Source organism: Stylophora pistillata, chromosome 1 (assembly GCF_964205215.1).
Source record: "Stylophora pistillata chromosome 1, jaStyPist1.2, whole genome shotgun sequence".
Taxonomy (NCBI): domain Eukaryota; kingdom Metazoa; phylum Cnidaria; class Anthozoa; order Scleractinia; family Pocilloporidae; genus Stylophora; species Stylophora pistillata.
Window position 1 is genome coordinate 50,270,877 of NC_142519.1, and position 18,566 is coordinate 50,289,442.

At 37.5% G+C, this 18,566-nt stretch overlaps 1 protein-coding gene and 1 pseudogene across 6 annotated transcripts in view; one reads left to right on the plus strand and one right to left on the minus strand.

The window, feature by feature from the left end:
• The window catches only part of LOC111344865 (uncharacterized), a 50,793-nt gene extending 35,438 nt beyond the window's left edge, over positions 1 to 15,355 (plus strand). For 2 of the 5 annotated variants that reach the window (XM_088760850.1, XM_088760845.1), the window contains exons 5-9: positions 1,036 to 3,415; positions 4,202 to 4,313; positions 12,468 to 12,541; positions 13,490 to 13,592; positions 14,939 to 15,355. In XM_088760850.1, the coding sequence (XP_088616976.1) occupies positions 1,036 to 1,072 (37 nt within the window). In that variant the 3' untranslated portion in view covers positions 1,073 to 3,415; positions 4,202 to 4,313; positions 12,468 to 12,541; positions 13,490 to 13,592; positions 14,939 to 15,355. Of the gene's footprint in view, positions 1 to 1,035; positions 3,416 to 4,201; positions 4,314 to 12,467; positions 12,542 to 13,489; positions 13,593 to 14,519; positions 14,603 to 14,938 lie in introns of all 5 variants that reach the window. The other 3 variants (XM_088760854.1, XM_088760858.1, XM_088760866.1) reach the window with 3 other exon arrangements.
• Positions 1 to 18,566, minus strand: part of LOC148742938 (delta-1-pyrroline-5-carboxylate synthase-like) — a 595,352-nt pseudogene that overhangs the window by 26,796 nt on the left and 549,990 nt on the right. The gene's annotated exons all lie outside the window — the stretch shown is intronic.

Consider the following 18,566-nt stretch of genomic DNA (forward strand, 5'->3'; position numbering starts at 1 on the left):
GATCCCGAAGGTTTTTCTTTCTTTGGGCTGTTTTCATCCGAGACGGAGGTGATTTGTTTTACGACCCCATTTTCTTAAAAAAAACTGTCTGAAAAACTTGGCCTACAGTGGATATGCCACATTTTATCGCGCAATAAAACTAAAATATCGCGTGATAAATTTTTCTTTATCGCGCGATTATTTAATTATAATATGGCTGGCAGCACCAGCGGGATGATGACGCGAATCCTATGTTCTGATTGGCTACCCGAGCGAGCAGGGCAAGATGGGCCTATCTTACACGCTCAGGACTGCCCGCTTTGATCCCGCGCAAGAGAAAAAGTGGGTGGGGCGGACTTTAAACTTCGTAACTTTTGGACAGTGTTGGCGACGAAGTCGCTATAAGCGACAGAAGAAACAATCAAAACAAAGTTAGAATTAAACAAGCCTCGTGGGCACATTGTGCTACAAACACGGTTGGCTTTCTTTCCCGGCTCTCGAAATAAACAAGTCATCATTGAGTCTTAGTAAGTTCAAAGCGAAATATTTTTTCCATATACTGAATCCTTTATTGACCAAGCTTGTTCGGTCAAGATGGCTGGATATTATCCTCGTTCTTTTATTTTGTTTTTATGGACCTCAACCTCGTCTCAGTGCATAAAAACGCTAAAAAAGAACTGGGCCAACATCCAGTGATCTTGACCTCAAGCGTGGTCAATAACGCGTATCACAGGATCGTGAGATGCCCATAAAGAATCGACCGCGCGATAATTTAGAATTTATCGCTTCATAGTTTTTCACTTATCGCGATATGATTTCGATTTCTCGCACGATATTTTGCTTTTATCGAGCGATAAATGAGATTTATAGCGCGATAAAATTGAATTTAAAAAGTGGATAGCCTGTCGTCTATGGGCTACAGTATGTTTTTGCCTAGAGGAGAAGGAAGAAATACTCGCCCCATCGACTTGCACGAGGACAGTAGAGTAGGAGATCAATATACATGCTACAGGGCTATGAAACTCTTGACTTAATTTAATTTTTTTTTCTTTTCAGGGCACAAAGATGGTGTCTGGGAAATCGGCGTCGTTAATTTAGCAGTGACTAAGAAGAAGGTTGACGAACTGTTAATTCACATATTCATTTGAACATTAATTAAGAAACTCCTTCCTGGATTGCCCGAGCTATTCCTCTCAACTGAGGCCTTTGATCTATTGTCGGATTTTAAACCAAATAGGTTTTGATTTATGAATAAATCAATATCATTACTTCACGATCTCTGGGTCGTCCTTTCATGTGTAACACCCCCATTCATTTGCGTATAACTTCTTTAACTTAATCTCTTTGGCTTTTATGGTTTGATGCTCAATCTACGACTACGTCACAGCATTGTCCAAAGAATAATTGCTTTCATATTGTCTTTCCGTGAATCGTTCGTGTTTGTGTTTGAAAATATGCGAAGAGGGGCCCTGTTCTGAAGGGAATTTTCTCTTCAGATTTCCTTTACCAGCACGGAGATATCAGCTGCATTGAAATTCCATCGCCCGAGTGTCACTGGCACCTTCAGTTAAGGAAAAAAAATCTGTTTCAAAAACCATATAATTTTTATCCCAACCAGTACAAGGTACATCATTATGAAATAACAACACTGACTACGCTTTGTAATTCCAAATATGATCTGCCTGAACATTTAGATGCTACAAATAACATTTTATTTATTGACGAAAATAATAATCTTTTTTCTTTCTATGGTCAGAGTAGCAGCTGTATGTTAACTACTCTATGTGGTTCTCGCGAACTAATGGTTTGCAGCCAGATTACTGAGTTGATTTTGAAAATGGCTTTTTCTTACCTCTTGATTGTGTTTTTTGTTCTTTGAGATCTGAAGACACGATAATAGCGTTGTTAATTATTCGACGTATTTTTAAAAGTGAAGACAAAAATGTCTCGGTTTTATTTTCTTTAAGGAGAACAGACAGCATTCTCGTCTTTTGACAATTGTCATCAAACCGCCTCCCGGTTAGCTCAATTGGTTAGAGCACTGGACGAGTAAACCGTAGGTCCCCTCTCCTGCATCTATTAAATTAGATAATTTGATTAGGTAGGGGACGTTAAAGAACCCACATCACGAGATTACTTTGATGTGGTCTGGCCTGTTTACTGGGAATTGGGAGGAGAGGGCAGCAGTAAAAAAAAAAGAAAAAAAAAAAAAAATTCGCCTTTGTTGATTATAAATTCCCACTGGCAGTCTGGCAAAGTCCCCCGCACAGTGTTGTAAAGCGCCTTCAACATAGGATAAGAGCGCTATACAAATAAAAGTTATTATTATTATTATTATTATTATTATTATTATTATTATTGAACTATTTGTGAACATAGAGGTCAGTCTGTAGTAACTGGATCGGTTCTTTCATACCTAGCCTATCTTATTTGCCCACATCACTTTTACGCGTTCTGATTAAATTGAATCATGAAAATGTTTAAAATATTTCGAAAGGAAATAATCGTCATTTTTTTTTTTTTGACTATTTCAAGTGTTATTGTCAGTGAGAAAGTGTCCCAGAGAGTGGAGACAGAGAGTGGGTGAACTGATTTTACAGAAACTTGCAGCCGAAGGTAACCTTGATAAGATATTCGAAAAGCCAAAGGCGTTTTGTTTTCTGCCTTAAGTTGATGACTTGATTAAAATAACCCTAGTTCCATTCAAGAGTCAAAAATAACTGCCAGTACTTGTGGAATATGGAGAAAACGACTCTAACGCCCTAAAGGCTCTAAAGGGAGAGTCGGCCTGCTTTCGATTAGGAAAACCGGATTTTTAGATTTGAAATTCCAGGTTTTGGATTTTTTAGTAAATCATGAAAAGCACCAACGGATTTCGTTGTTGAAAATCCTTCCTAAAGGTAGATTTAAATTTTAAAAAATTCCAGAGCCAATAAATGAAAGCTGATGTCTTTGCCGTTTTACAGCTATCGGTGAACCCATAGAGACCCCACCTAGAACAACCGTAGTCAGTTGCAAATCCCTCTTTGGATTTCCCAAAAGTTGCGAGACATAGAAATCCATGTTTTCTCAGCGTCGTAACTCGTTTTCGGATTTCTTGTTTTGCCGTAAAATCCAAATTCCGAATTTCAAAATCAAAATCCAGATTTTGCAATCAAGAGCACAGATTTCTTTGAACGCGGTTTCTTAGTTCTGATTGGCCGTGACTACCTCTCGACCCAGTTTCCTTGGAACCGCATTCAAAATGGTGGACAGCCGTGAATTTAGTACTGAAAAAATTGATGTCGCACTGTAAAGTCAGGACGGTTCGTTCTACAGCTGTGTTACATTTGAAAACCTGTTATAAAAAAGAGAATTCTCCTCTTCACTTTGTACATCGGTTGTGTGAAGTAACTTCCACCCTCCGGGATGAAAATTCTCGTTTGTACTTCGACAGGTGAGTGGTCTTAACGTGACTTTCAACCGATTCAATGTCTATGAAATGTATCTTATTAGGACCATTACGTACTCATCCTCTAACAAATGTGGAAAGAACTGATCACCAAGCAATAGGTTGGTGGACAAAGCAATGACCTCGAGTCCAGGGACTGAACCTCAAACATGGACCAACCCTTTGATGTTTTGGTTTTGTCCTTCGTTAGTCACGACAAGCACCACGAAACTTAGGCGATTATTTTAAACAATCAAAATTCTTCCTTCGAAATGTATAAGCCATTTTCCATCCCTTAATATCGGCCACGAAGTGAGGCGAAAAATCGATAAAATGAATTTCTTCCTCCTTCAGTATAATAGAAACAAAATGTATCAAGATCGAAACTCATAAATTGATAATGTTTAGATCAAAGAGCATTTTCTTTAATTTTGTTGTTCTCTTCTTGTTGTTGTTGGGAAAATGCATTTACATCTTCGTCGCTCACCACACCACAACAAATCTTGCGGCCATTATTCCAAATAAGAATCAAAGCAAGTTCGAATTCATTTAGCAGAGTTTGAGAAAGCAGTGACATGGTTGCTCAATATCACCACTCATGTTACACAGTCAGTTATGTAGGGAAGTCATATTGATTGTAATGAATTCAATGTTTAAGCTGCTAGTACAGCACTCCCCTCCATGATTATAATAAACAACAGGGTACATGCATGTAGTGGCCTATTCCAGTCATCTGAATGACTTTTTTTTATAGAGCATGAGATAATGAAATGCTGATATTTTTAATGGCAGATTGAAGTGATAATGAATACTGCTGACAGAGATGACCTGTAGAGAAAGTTTGGATGCAAAGGACAACATATTGGATTTGTTAAATATATGTTAAAAAAGCTGCTTCCTGCAGGTAAAAATAAATATTCTTTAGTGGAAGGAGGAGGGGATAATGTAAACTGCCACTTGCAACTGTTTAACCCTGGCCCCTAGTTATACAGTATATCTACCTGTCAACAAGAAAATACATGCATAGATTTTGGTTTTGGTTATTAAAACTCCCTGACCCCTTGGATATTAAAGCCCTCCTCAAGCCTTTCTTGTTTAAATAAGAACAAAGGTGGAAGCACTACTGCTGCAAATTAGACATTAAAATTTGTAATACTGAGCTAAGAGAAAAGATGGGCTCCAGGGAGAAAGTCTGAACTTCTTTTTAGTTATGTTCCAATTTTGTTCAGGTCGTTAGTTTTTAATTTAATTCTGTTCCAAATGTATTGAAATGAATGCAATTTATCAATGCAAAACTTTTTTTAATTTTTTCTCATTAATCTCATTATAGTGCACTCTGTCTGGTGATATTTCTCAGTTTATTTTTATAAATTTTGAAACCTAACCTTTGATTTGAGAAAAGGCTGTTTTAAATATAATTGAAGATAATTGGACATACTGACATTATAACAAGCTCACACTTTTTTCTTGAGCTTCACTCTTGGAAAACATTTTGTTCCTGACTAATCAGATGAATTCTACAGACAAACACCTGCACACATTTTTGCACCAAATGGAGGTGCTAGTAAACATTGGCCAATGCCTATACCCTACAACATATCAAGTTCCCACCATAAGCAAAACACCAGATGAGAATTTTTTATCAGTATGACCAATCCCTCAAATGTCTTCTGGACATAAGTACAGAGTTTGTTGGTACTGTCCTGGGATGTGATATTGAGGTGATGGTGCTGAATACTTGTTACATTTAATTCCTTACTAAGTTGGCCACATATGTTTGTACCTGCTGTAAATTAGTTAATTTTTTTTCATTATGATTATTATTTACTTTACTCACAATGCTATCCCTATTACAATTATTACAGTAACTCTAACTTATAATATATATATATATATATATATACTAGAGAGGTAGACAGCACAACATATCAGACACAGTGCAAATACTTCAATTAGATTTTGAAGCATGAGTTAGTTGATAATAAAAATAGACAATGCAGATTTTCAAGGAACCGTCCACATGCATAAATCCTCTGCACAGTATCACAACAAGAATTCTCATAATAATGGTTTCTATCTTTTCCTAAAATCTTGAAGCTTCTGATATCTTAAGGTAATACATCTTTCACTCTTCTTCTTGGCATCTACTCGGTGTACAAACAAATTAAACTTTGGAAGTGACTTATTTCTTCTACACTCCCATATACACAGTTTACCAGGCAAGCATTATCAGATAATTTAGTAGGTCATTTTATTTAAAATGCCAATTATAATTTCTGTTTGAGATAAGTTCAGATTTTCACTCTGAGAATTAGACCACCAATTGCAAACCTGTTCTAAAAGGCTCATGCATACTGAGCAGTAATAAACAGACCACCTGATAGGGTGCGAAAAAAAATGGAAAATCATGCGGAAATTTTCAGCAATAATATGTGGAAGAAAGTGGTGATTATGCAGAAAAGATGCCAGAGAAGACTTTTACCACAGACTCAGAAGACTTATACCATCTCTTTTATGATAAAAGAGATGGTATAAGTCTTCTTTGAAAATTGTGCAGAAGGAACACATCTCTGACTCAATTAACCCAATTTTAATTAATTTGGTATGTGTAAATAAAATGTTATTATAATTATTTATACTGAAAAGACCAGACATAAGTTTCACCTGCCAGGTTATAGGGCATCAAGAATACCTCATGCAATGGGTCTGAAAGTTCCAAATCAGCTGACAGGGTTTTTAATCTATTCCCTGGATATTTAGCTTTAATAATCAGCAGTGAATACTTGTCCTTGGGCACAGACAATTGTAAGGCAGACCATGTCAAAAAATTGGAATCAAGCCCTTTATTCTTTATGTATTCAAGAGCATATATCATCCAAACTAAACAATAGATCATTTAAATAAATAATTCCACAGTCTGCACATTTTTATAGAAGATAGATTTGTTATCAGTTCTTATCTCTTTATTATTCCAAATTACATAATGGGCATAATTAATATCAGAGAAAGCATTTCTAAAATCTGCCCACCAGTCAAGTAACTGCTGATAACCATTTAAACTTAAATTGAGATCCCTTACATCATAATTGCATTTTAAGAGCAGAGTTCCTTCATATTTATTCAAATGAAATGCAATTGAAAATACAACTTCCATGGACCTACCTCATTAAGAACCCGTGGAATCGAGGAGTGCACTAAGGCTTTCATTTGGGTTTCAAGATCTGTAACAGACTCAGGCCACCATTCTTCAGTGAGTTAATGACTGAGTCTAGTCACTTTATCTGGACCTTTCCACAACAATTTTTATATCATAGTCTCCATCTGTTTAATGATTTCTTGTGGGGTCTCCAATATTTTCAAAGTGTTTAACAGCTTTGGTATAAGAAACTATTTTGTAATGGTCACTTTGCCAAACAAGGACAAATCCCTCAAACTCCATTCATGATTGGTTGATCATTTTTTGGATGTCACTTAATCTTTCATGAAAATTTTGTTCAATGACCTTTTCTTGATCACACGAGAAGTTAATTCCTTGGATTTTAACTCCAGTGTACCACTCAAGACCCATACGTTTTGCTCATGAATTCTTATTTGCCCCAATCCATATCACTTTGGTTTTTTAAATAAATTATTCATTTTTAAACCAAAGCAGTTTTTCAAAATTGTTCAGGATTTGCAAGATGATTTCTACCGAATAGGTGTTCACCAGAGTAGTAGTCATATCATTGGCATATAGGAGTGTTCTACTTTAATCATTATCGATTTTTATGCCTTTAACATGCTCATTTGATCTAAGAGATATAACTAAAATTTCATTTGCCACAACACATAAATAGGGTGACAAAGAGTTGCCTTGCGTTACACCTCTTTCTAACCTAAGAGGCTTGGAAAATAAGCTATTATTATAAACACAACTCAAGAGTTTTTTAAATGTTTTTATTCATCTTATTAGGGTTGGACCAAAATTGAAGGCCTCTAGTGATCGATAAAGAAAATCCCATTCAATAGAGTCAAAGGCTTCTTCAGAATCTATAAACAGTAGAATACCAGGTATCTTTAACAATTCAGCATGATCGATAATGTTGAGAATTGAGCAAACAACCTCTCCAATAAATCTACCCTTGATAAAACCGGACTGATTATTTATTACAATTTAATGGCAATTAACAAAATGAAATCATTACTTATAACAAAGGAAATGCCATAAGGATGGTCTGTAAAAGAGTCCAAGACGCTATCCTCAGACAAACCACCTAACTAAATATATCGTTTGAAAATATAATTTAATAATTATAATAAATATAGTTCATTAAAATCTGATATAAAAATTCTAAAATATGTGACCATGAGTTTTTGGTAATTTTACCAGTGTAGTTGGGATTCATCAAGAAGTTCCTCACACCACACTTAAAACTTGAGATACAAGATGCTGATCTAGTTGAAAGTGGGAGTGAATTCCACATATCAACAATACGATTAAAAAAACTAGACTTAAAAGTGTTTGTATGGGCATAATTCTTCTTTAAAGTCCTTCTTTCCCTCTGAAAGGGTACCTAGCAGTATCAGTGTAAAACTGAACAGTTGAGGAGTTCTCAATGTCAACATATCCATTCAAGAAGTTACAAAAAAATAACACATCAAAAAGAAATCGCCTACATTCCAAGGACAGCAGATTAAGCTTAGAGTTGCGAATATTGTAGTCATCTTCACATTTTAAAGTAAACTTCATAGCTTGACGTTGCACTCTTTCCAAAGTCATGATATTTCCGGCAGTGAAGGGTGACATTCAAGTTGAGGCCTAACCAGGGCACAATAAAGAGTTCTGAGCATAGAAATAAAGTATCTCTCAAATCTCTGCAATTTCTTTTGAGTAAACCAAGCACTTTATTCGCCATGCTGGTGATCTTGTCTATGTGAGAGTTCCATGCCAATTTGTAATCAGTTAATAAACCAAGATCAGAGGGCTCAGTAGTAGCTTCAAGGGGAGTACCATCCAGTAGTAGAGGAGCAGAGATTGAAGATCATTTTTTAGTGATCTGCAATAACCTACATTTCTTTGTGTTAAAGCTCATTTAATTTTTTTTTTTTTTTTTTTGCCCAGGAGCCAGATTGTTGAGATCTTCTTGAAATGATTCATTTATCACATGGACGTTAGATAACTCTTGAGGCTTAACAGTCATCTGCATACAGTGCCACCATACTCCCAGAGGAAATAGCATGAGGCAGATCATTAATAAATATCACAAAAAACAAGGGGCCCATGATGGACCCCTGAGGTACCCCCGAGGGGATAGTGCACCAGTCAGAACTTGATTATGATGGATTATTTAAGGAAGGACTTTTTTGATTCTGTTGATGACCTTAGAAGCAAGCCTGGAGTCAGCATTGACTGATGAAGTCAGCCTCCAGTTTTCCAAATACATTCGATCTTTACCTGTTTTATCAATAAATGCAATAATTGCCTGTTTTTCTGAATTTTACATTTCTCCTGAGTCAAAAGAGCAATTAAAAGCATCGGTCATGAGCTCACCTACGGAGCTCCAAAAAGTTTAATTTGTAAAATTTTGTACATATACTGTCTTTCCATTTCCAAAAGTATCCAGTGTTTTGGCACATTCTTCAATAGTTAATTGTCTTTCACAACTTAGTTTTTCTTCCTCTGACAATTCTGGAATGCTAGCTTGACCAAGAAAGTGATCCAACTAATCATGCTGCTCCTCACTGTTTATACTAATACAGATTTTATAATAATTCAAAGATGAGCCTATTTTGTTTTTTTCTTTTTTTCATAGTTGATAGTTATAACTCTGTTTAGACAAAGTTCCCTGATAGGTTTCTTTGTAATTGGTTTCTTTTCTCCAGACTTTAAAATACTTTGTACTTTTTCCCCATGTTCAAGCCATCTCACCCTTAAACATACAATTAATCCATTGGCTTTCTCTTTGTAAAGTTTTTCTAACTCAGGTTTATATTTATTCAGAATATTATCAAATTCTTTGCAAGGATTTTATTGAAATTGTATTTGAGTGGCTTGGAGTTAATTCTAGTGTAGACTTTTCTCTTTATCTCACTTAGTTCTAGTAAGCTCTTTTGAGTATTGCATCCAAAAAAAGCAAACCTTATATTTAATCCAATCCCAAGCGACTCTTTTATCTGAGGATTCTTTTCCTTCTTCTTTCCATTTCTCCAGATTTGTTTTCATAAATTGAATAAACTTTTCATCTAACAGAAATGATGTGTTCATTTTTCAGAAACCTGGCCCTTTTTTTAGTCTCCTCAAACTCTTGCAAATGAAGTACAATTGCCCAGTGGTCCATTTTAATGACTCCTATAATGTCTACATTTTTAATCAAGTCCTGAAGTGTATCTGGAATGAGGCAATAATGTAAGCTGCAAAAACATATTTTGATTAGAGCTGCCAGAGCTTGTTTCAAATTTCTCTTTCTGTTCCAGTTAATTTAAGCCCCGTCAGATATCTACATTACAGGTGTGTTTGTAAGGCCATTTGTTTATAAGCCCTCCTAAAACCCCTTGCAAAGGTGTATAAGCCCTGGGCTATTTAACCAGCAGTTTTATACTGTTATGCACTATTAACAATAATTGTTTTCAGCACAGTACATGTATTCAAATGTGAATGTTACATTTTGGGGTGAAAAGGAATATTTAAGAATTACTGGGAATTTTAGGAAAAACCTTGAGGCAACTAATATAAAATAAATACATGCATTAGCTCCCAAATAAAATTCAAGCAATCAATTAAATTTATTTTCACGCTTTAAGTTTAACATGTAAAACATTTCCTATGGTATATTAACATGTGATGGGCTTCATTACAGCTGAATAATTTTTTTTTTTAATTATAATCTTCTTGTAACTGAAACAATAAATTGTAATGAAGTAATCCTAAACTGCAGACTTACCAGCTGTTTGTTTTTGCTGGGCTCGCAGCTTGTCAAACGTGACTAAAATAATCCTGAAACCTTTAGCTTACTGATAGATTTATTTCATTGTGAAGCGTAAGCTAGCATGCAAGTGACCAATTCGATTTTTAATCACGAACCGAACATCGCAATTTGTACTCACCACAAACTTTCAAAATCGTGGCTTTATAAATGGCTGCTCGATCCTTGTTTGTACGTAACAGGTAGTCATGATATGTCTACTGTTGTCCCTTCTCTTAACTCCATGGCGCTGGCGACTTGCTTTTCATTTACAATACTTACGCTGTTCTCGTCTTCCCGTTAAACAACGCTAAGACTCATCTTTAGAGATGCAAAACATTTAGGAAAAGAAATAACTTCACACATGAGCGATCAACGGATGAAAAGTACATTCAAAGATGAGCGCCAAACGGAATTTCTTTGTTTCCGATCACGGGCATGATCACGTGGATATTTTGGGAATTGTCATTGGCTATTAAAGGGAATCCACTGGCTTGCCCGATTGCGGTCTCAAGAGAGGACCGAAACATCATTTTGATTTCCCTGACCAGTTCTTTGCTTTTGGACGATGGATTAATCCATGTTTTGACGATGATGTAAATAACGATGTGAACTCACTCTGTAGAAATAATCCACAATAATCGAACGTATTACAAATCCACGATTTGTGGCCAAAAGTTGTCGAGGATACAAAGGCTCGAAACCCACTTGAGTAGTAGTAGTAGTAGTAGTAGTAGTAGTAGTAGTAGTAGTAGTAGTAGTAGTAGTAGTAGTAGTAGTAGTGGTAGTGGTAGTGGTAGTGGTAGTGGTAGTGGTAGTGGTAGTGGTAGTGGTAGTGGTAGTGGTAGTGGTAGTGGTAGTGGTAGTGGTAGTGGTAGTGGTAGTGGTAGTGGTAGTGGTAGTGGTAGTGGTGGTAGTAGTGTACCCCAATCAACAAAGTTTGACCGCAACAAACGTTGAGCAACATGTTCCAACACAGCCCACAGCCATCTCAATTCCTTAAGGTCGGCACACACGAGGGGACTAGTCCCTGCGACTAGTCCCAGCGACCAGTTTCATGCGACTAGTCCCTTCGTGTGAACTACACATTTCTGTGGTCGCAGGGACCAAAATTTGGTGCCTGCAACTGGTCGCACGAATTCAAACTGATTTGAATTCGTGCGACCAGTCGCAGGGACTTGTCGCATGAAACAAACGTTTGTCCCTTCGTGTGAACTGTTTGTGCGACCAGTCCCTGCGACTAAACGGTAAATAAGCCAATCAGGGGTCCGTATGATGCGTGACTTCCGGTATTTGTAAACATTGCAGTCATCTAATGATGAATTTTCCCTAACTTCTAGATTTCTACAGCTGAAGAAAAAAAAACTATTTCTAGTTTTGTAAACATATACAGATGTCTTGGAGTCGTTTTGATGGAATTTTTACCCTATTTGACTGTGTCTGTTAAGAATAAAATAAAAAAACAAAAACGGAACACGTAAAAGCATGAATAATCCGACTAAATAAGTGTAGTTCGTTTGCGTTGATGTTTAATAGTGCTACAATGAAAAGTTACCAAATTTTAATTGTTTTTGTGTAACGCCCCAGACTAAGAAACATCTTTTGCCTCTTAATTTTCCAATGTTCTTGTGCAATTGAGTGCCCTCGTGTGAATGCCTGAAGGGACTAGTCCCTGCTACCGGGCCCCTTGTGTAAACCCTTCAGAGACTTGTCGCCGGGACTAGTCGCACAGACTAGTCGCAGGGACTAGTTTCCTTGTGTGTGCCGACCTTTAGTCTTTCGTTTCCACTGAACCAGCAGTTGTGCCAAAAGAGTCATGTGCGTCTCATAACGAAGAAAGCTTTTTACAAGAGAAGGCATAGGTGGCCCAAGCTCTGCCACAGGCTCTTTCACAGTGGATTATTATAGAGTTTGTATAGTGGTTTAGTTGGACTTGCTTTTGAGCTCCGTAAATGTAAAGTTGTGTGAAATAAATCAAAGAAAATTGTCTCACCTTCATAGAGAGTAGCCTGTGGCAGAGCTTGGGGGACCTGTGTTGAGATTCTCACCTACAAATGGATGTGCACATTCTGAAGTGTTCCTCTGTTCATGATTATGTTTATGTTTTATGATTTTAGCACATCTGTGGAGATGAGACATTTTGCATCACAATAAAAACTTTTATGATCATGGAATCCACGAGGCCTTGAAGGTTAGAAAGCAAATATGTGATATGAGTACATAGGATTAATTGACACTTTAATCGACGGCTGCTTCATGAAAAAATGCATATAAATGTTAAGATTTGCAAAGACTTAGTTTGAAAAATAAATTTCATGATAAACATATACATACAATTATGTATATATCTTGGTATATTTTGTAAGGTATACTTTTTATTGAACCAAAGCTTTAAGCCTCCAAAATTACTTCTTGTCCTAAAACCTTCAGGTTCCTGGTATTGAGAATTTCTTGGAATTATTTGGATGCAGAAATTCCCAAGAATTCCACCCTTCTTAACTTATAAGTAGTTTGTATAGCTGAGACATCCTAGGAATTTCAAGTCCTCACAAAACTGGAACCTTCCTTTCCCAGAAATTCCCAGTCATTCGAAGCTTTTCAAATCAGAGCTAATTTGCATTGTTGGGAATTTTTGAGAATTCCCAGGAATTCCCAGAAAACTGGGAATTCAGTTCGCAAGGGCTGTTACATTTTTCAGTATGTGTTGGTGTATAGCTTGATTTTCATCTGCAGCTCAAGTTGAGTTATTTATTAAATACTATGATCAGATTTGCCTCTAAACTTTGCCCATCAACATGTGGCTTTGTAGCTGACAGTTGGTAGTAGACTGCTCAACTAGTATCATGGAGGCAGGCTGGGTTCAAATCTTTTCAAAGCATAAATGATTCTGGTTTATTTTCTGCAATTGCTCTAAAATAAATTGCACTTTACTTGTGAGGATCATTTCTTGGGTTGAATTTCATCTGCATGTCAAATGAAATTAATTTCATTAAAATTATGTCTTCCGTAATAACTGAACAACTTGTTAATGTCACTATTTACTGAAAAGGATCTGAAAATTTGAATTCCTTTCACTCAAGCATTTTTTTTCTTTCAGTTTTGTTTGTTCATTTGTTATGTTTTTTTTTTCTTTTTATAGTAGATGACACAATTTATCAGTTAGTGAATAATAGATGATTTGGCAGCACTTGTCTGTGATTTCTTTGAGGATCAACCTTTGGAACCATTTAAAAAGGGTTCAAGTAAGTTTAAAATCTCAGAAAAGACCATTTATTTAATTAATTTCCTTTCAAAATTGTGGAAATCCTTAACATGGTCATGAACATCAAGCCTCGAATAACTCTTGCTGAAATGGTGATGAAAGAGTATGCAAGAAGTCAGCTGAAGAAATGATTTTCAATTGTAGCAGTGGAAAACAATTGAAAAAACCATGACATGTGTTTAATAACTAACTTACTGACTCACATGTATGCTTCAGCTGCAACTAAATTAATTAACAAATTTGGGTCCTCCACTAAATTCTTTCCAAGTTTACTAATGATGGCATCATCTGTGTTTATCGCTGACAATACTTTCCTCTTTATTCTTGTCCTTGGTAAACCTGACCAAAAAACGGTCATACTTCCTATACAATGTTTGATTTGAGCTTACTTACACCTTCCAAGCTGTCTGATTATTATTTTATGACTTTTTCCTTCATTTTCTAAATGTGAAAATGAAGGAGCCTCTCTAAATTGTTTTGACCGTATTTTTAAACCGTGTTTTAAACCCCTGAGGGGGACTGGGTTCTAATTTCTCCTTACAGTATCACCCTGAAATCAAAAGTAAAGGTCCAATAAGAATCAAGGAACTTCTAATCACCAATCCAACAAACTTCTGATTGGCAAACAAATTCTCCTTGTCAGTTTGATAGGAAATGTAGAGAGAACAGTGTGGAGAATATCATAAATACTAATGCTGGATTGTAAAGGTTTCATTGACGGTCAGGCTTCTTAAATAATCACTTCAGATTCACCCACAGCCCTGGGGACTCTTGAAAAGTTTACAGTTTTGTGAGTGACATGTAGTTTGTGTGGTTTCTTTTAATTTTACACCAAGGCCATGTTATTTTTACTTATTTGATTTTTAATTTTAATTTTAATTTCATTTATTCGCCACGGGAATGGAAGGAGAAAGGAACAGAGCTTTCGTCCCAATCGACACCTAACCCCAAATTCTCAGTACACAGGCGAGACCACATCACAGTAATCTCGTGACTGGGTTCTTCAACGTCCCCTGCCTAACCAAACTAACTAATTAATAATGCAGGAGACAGGACCTACGGTTCATTCGTCCTTATCCGAGAAGACTAGAATGTCTATCCATTTCCTGATATTATAGAAAGGTAGCTAGCACATTCTCCTCAGTTATTTTAAGACCTTGAGTATTGGTCCGGCTGGGGCGTTTGTGTAAAACGGATTTCATCACATCGTTTCTATTCGTTTTCATGCTGGGAAGGTTACTTTATATATTTAACTTTTTGTTGTTGTTGTTGTTGTTTTGTTTTGTTTTGTCTTTAATGTATTTACTTCTTTCTTTTCCCCTACAGCCGGACTCAATGCTCGTAAAATGGATGCAAGCTGTTTTGAAAACCTTAAGAGCAGCTGAGGCGGCCCGTGGAAGGGTAACATGCCATATTTCTCCATATGTACATTGAAGGGGGAATCCTCTGAAAAAATTATTAAAAGTAGCTATTAAGACGTTACAGCTTTTTGCTTTCTGCGGAAGACGCCTCGTTCCATCACACGGAGGTTGATGACGTCGCCGTTCAGTAAATGAAGAAGCTGAAGGTGGAGCGTACCGCGTGATCAGATAGGTCGTCATGGACGGAAGAAAAACAATTTAATGCCCTGTCTGGCAGACATTTTTCTTGCGCAGCTAAAAATACAATTTGAATTGTAAATTGGCGAGTTGTGGCGGTTTTTGTTATAGAGGAGACACGTATAAATATATCGAGTGAGTCTGCCGTTGAGTCTGTGTTTTTGACGTTCTAAATCTGTCTTTCTGAATCAGTCAAACTACAACAACAACAACAACAACAAATTTTATTTAAGCTTAATACGGAAAATTACAATGCTTGGGCCCGCAAGTAGCAAGGGCTATTCGAGGCGGGCACAAGAGAGGAAAATAAAAAAAACTGCATTCGTTAACATTATCACTTAACTGATTTTAAAAGCACATTTGGTCTATTAATATCTGCAGAATCATTTCGGCTTTAACGGCTCTGATTACGGTAAATACGTAATAATATCAGCACAGTAATAGTAATAGTAATCAAAGTTTAATGTCTTAACGTGGGGCGTGGTTGCCCATATTGCCCGAGCCAGAGGCTCATGTATGAAACGCAAGACAACAACCCACCTATCCCACCCCAGGGGAGGACATCCATGACACAGTAATCTCGTGCGTGGGAAATTAACGTCTGCTACCCCTAACCCTGCAGGAGGCGGGACCTCCATTTATTCGTCCCTATCCGAGAAGACTAGAATATCTAAACCATATCTTGATATAGAAAGGCAGGATATTCTTCTCAATTATTTTAAGACCCTGTGTGTTGGTGCGGCCGGGACTCGAGCCCTCGACCTCCCGCACATCAGTCCACCGCTCTATCCATTGAGCTAACCGGGGGCTGTGATGTTACATCATACATTAAGATATAACTGTCAAGAAGTCATTTCATCCCAATAAAAGTTGAAAAACCTTTGAAATCAAATAAACAACCGAAGCCAATCAATTCTTTTCGCGAAATAAGGAAGAGAAAAACATCTGAATATGAAAAACCAGGATGAGAATGGGTCAGAGGAAGGTAGATGGGATAGTGTTACAAGTGCGCAATGCGTGCTAAGTTTCAACCCTCAGTCAGTTTCTCACCCTTTTTAAACGGAGTTTCAACTAAGAAATCTGTCTCAGCCAATTTAAACTTTTAAGCTTGGTTACTGTAAAGAGATTTTTTCGATTGAAAATTTTATTACTCTAAAGGATAAGAAGTTGTGGGCCAAGATCACCGACAGCGATTTACAACAGCTTTAGATGACCTTTTACCACCAGGGCGACCAATACTTACGCTACGTAAGAGGCGCCATAATGATATTCTCCCGCTTGTACTGAGAACTGAACGTTTCAAGAGGACTTTTGTTAATAGATGTTTGTTCTCTTGTTAGTTAGTTATCTAGTTAGTTAATTAGTTTTATATTTGCTTACTGGGCATAGTAGCTAAACACGTTTTGTTGGTTAGAGTGCTTAATAAAGACCTTTGTTATTATTATTATTATTATTGGATTCAAATCACATCCTTAAATCATCACTTGTATGTAATATTTCGTCCTGCAATAGCAATGCAGCCAATCAAGAACATCTATTCTTGGGACGAAGACCTTGCGTATTCCGCGGTTAGTTGGGCAGCAGCAGTTCATAGAAATGTTTACTTTGCAGTCCCTGCCGTCTCTAATTTTCCCGCCGAAAAAAATCAAGGGCGATCATTGCACGGCACGGTATATATTTTCCTCGAGCAAACACATTCAGTATCTGCAATACAATACAACAATACAATACATATATCTTATTAACCAAGCGCGAGGACCGTACTGGGAGAATATCGGCCCGGGGTTTTGACAGCACGGACCGAGCGCAGCGAGGTCCGTACAAAAAAGACCAAGGGCCGATATTCTTCCAGTACGGTCCCGAGCAAGCTTGGTTAATAAGAGATCAATGATACGACCGAAGTTCAAAGGGACACAAGTGCGGTATCATTCGGGACCATTCGGGACAGTGCTCGGTCCAATACTTAGAGAATATTGGACCGGCAATAGAGCATTTTGACTGGTTGTTTTTAATTATTGGCCCTCTGACTGCCCGTGTCGTGTAATAAAATACAATACAACGAGATGCATTTCTATCAGCTCATCATTTCGAGTGCGTTTCTCTACAGAGCAGGTCACCAGACATGGCAAATAGATTCAAAGTTGCGTAATTCACGACGCAAAAACTCGGTTCCTGCGAGGAAACTGGCGTTGAGTTGCAGGAGCTCACATAGTGAGGTTCCACCTCACCCAACCGCTTTTCGGAGATTATTTACCTTAAACGCTGGACAACCATCTGGTAAATCTTACCACACGTAGACTAGCGACATATAACCTACGTCAAAAGTATAGAAGATGGTACAAGTTCGCTGATTGATTTTGATAGAAATACTTGAACTTAAAATCAAACTAGGGGATTACAAATGTCTCGTGATAGGGATATTATTTGTTACTTAATAAATGCCCACGTGATTAGTAGGGCTGCCTTGGTAGACCTTCGTTATGTGATACCACATTTTTCCTTGACATGCCAAACATTTGATATGCAAGAGTTTTCCACGGTACACCGCGACCACACTCGTACCAATCTTATTCGAGCGAATTCAGAGTAGAATCTACAAGTATTTTCCTTATGTTTAGCGGGTGGCATATGTCCTGTTGGGAGTTTTACTATGATTTGTCATCCATATCCTACATCTCAGTCATTGTTGAACCGTGGGACGATCTCACCGGTGGTCGTTCTCATATTGGCCCCAAGTGCGGCTTGCAAAAAAGGTCATCCCCCATTTTTTTTTTGAGCGCTGTTATAATATGGTGATCGGAGGTGTGTCTGGGGGCGTAAGAGCTTGAATAATAGCGTGAGCACAGGCGCGAGTTTTTTGGCGCTCCTCCCCCCACGCGTGACGACTCGCACTTCGTGCCCGCCTCACGATTGTCTCCTTTCGCCTGAAAACGTAAATTAGAACATAGCTAGCAGAGTCGCGCAATTAAAGTCATTATACGTGAGCGTGCTCAAAATCCTGATAGTGCACGCTGATAGCGTCAGCAAATCCGACTTCGCCAAAACTTTTTTTTTCGCGCAAGCGGCCATTGTTAGCGCGGGGAAAAATAATATATTTCGCGACAATAGTGGATACAAACAGAAACTCGGCCTATTAGTCCGAAAACGAAGACAATGTTTCGACCTTTTCCCTTGGGCTAGAGCTCTTAAATGAGGCAGAAAGAGAGAAAAACAAAGGAAAAGGAGACTCGGAAACAGCGCCGTCACGATTCGCTTCAACTGATATTGTTGTCCGTTTTTCGCGTCGGATTTGATGCACAATTCCACCGGCTATGTTCTAAAACAATTGGTTCATGCTTTCAGCTGTGCACTATCGA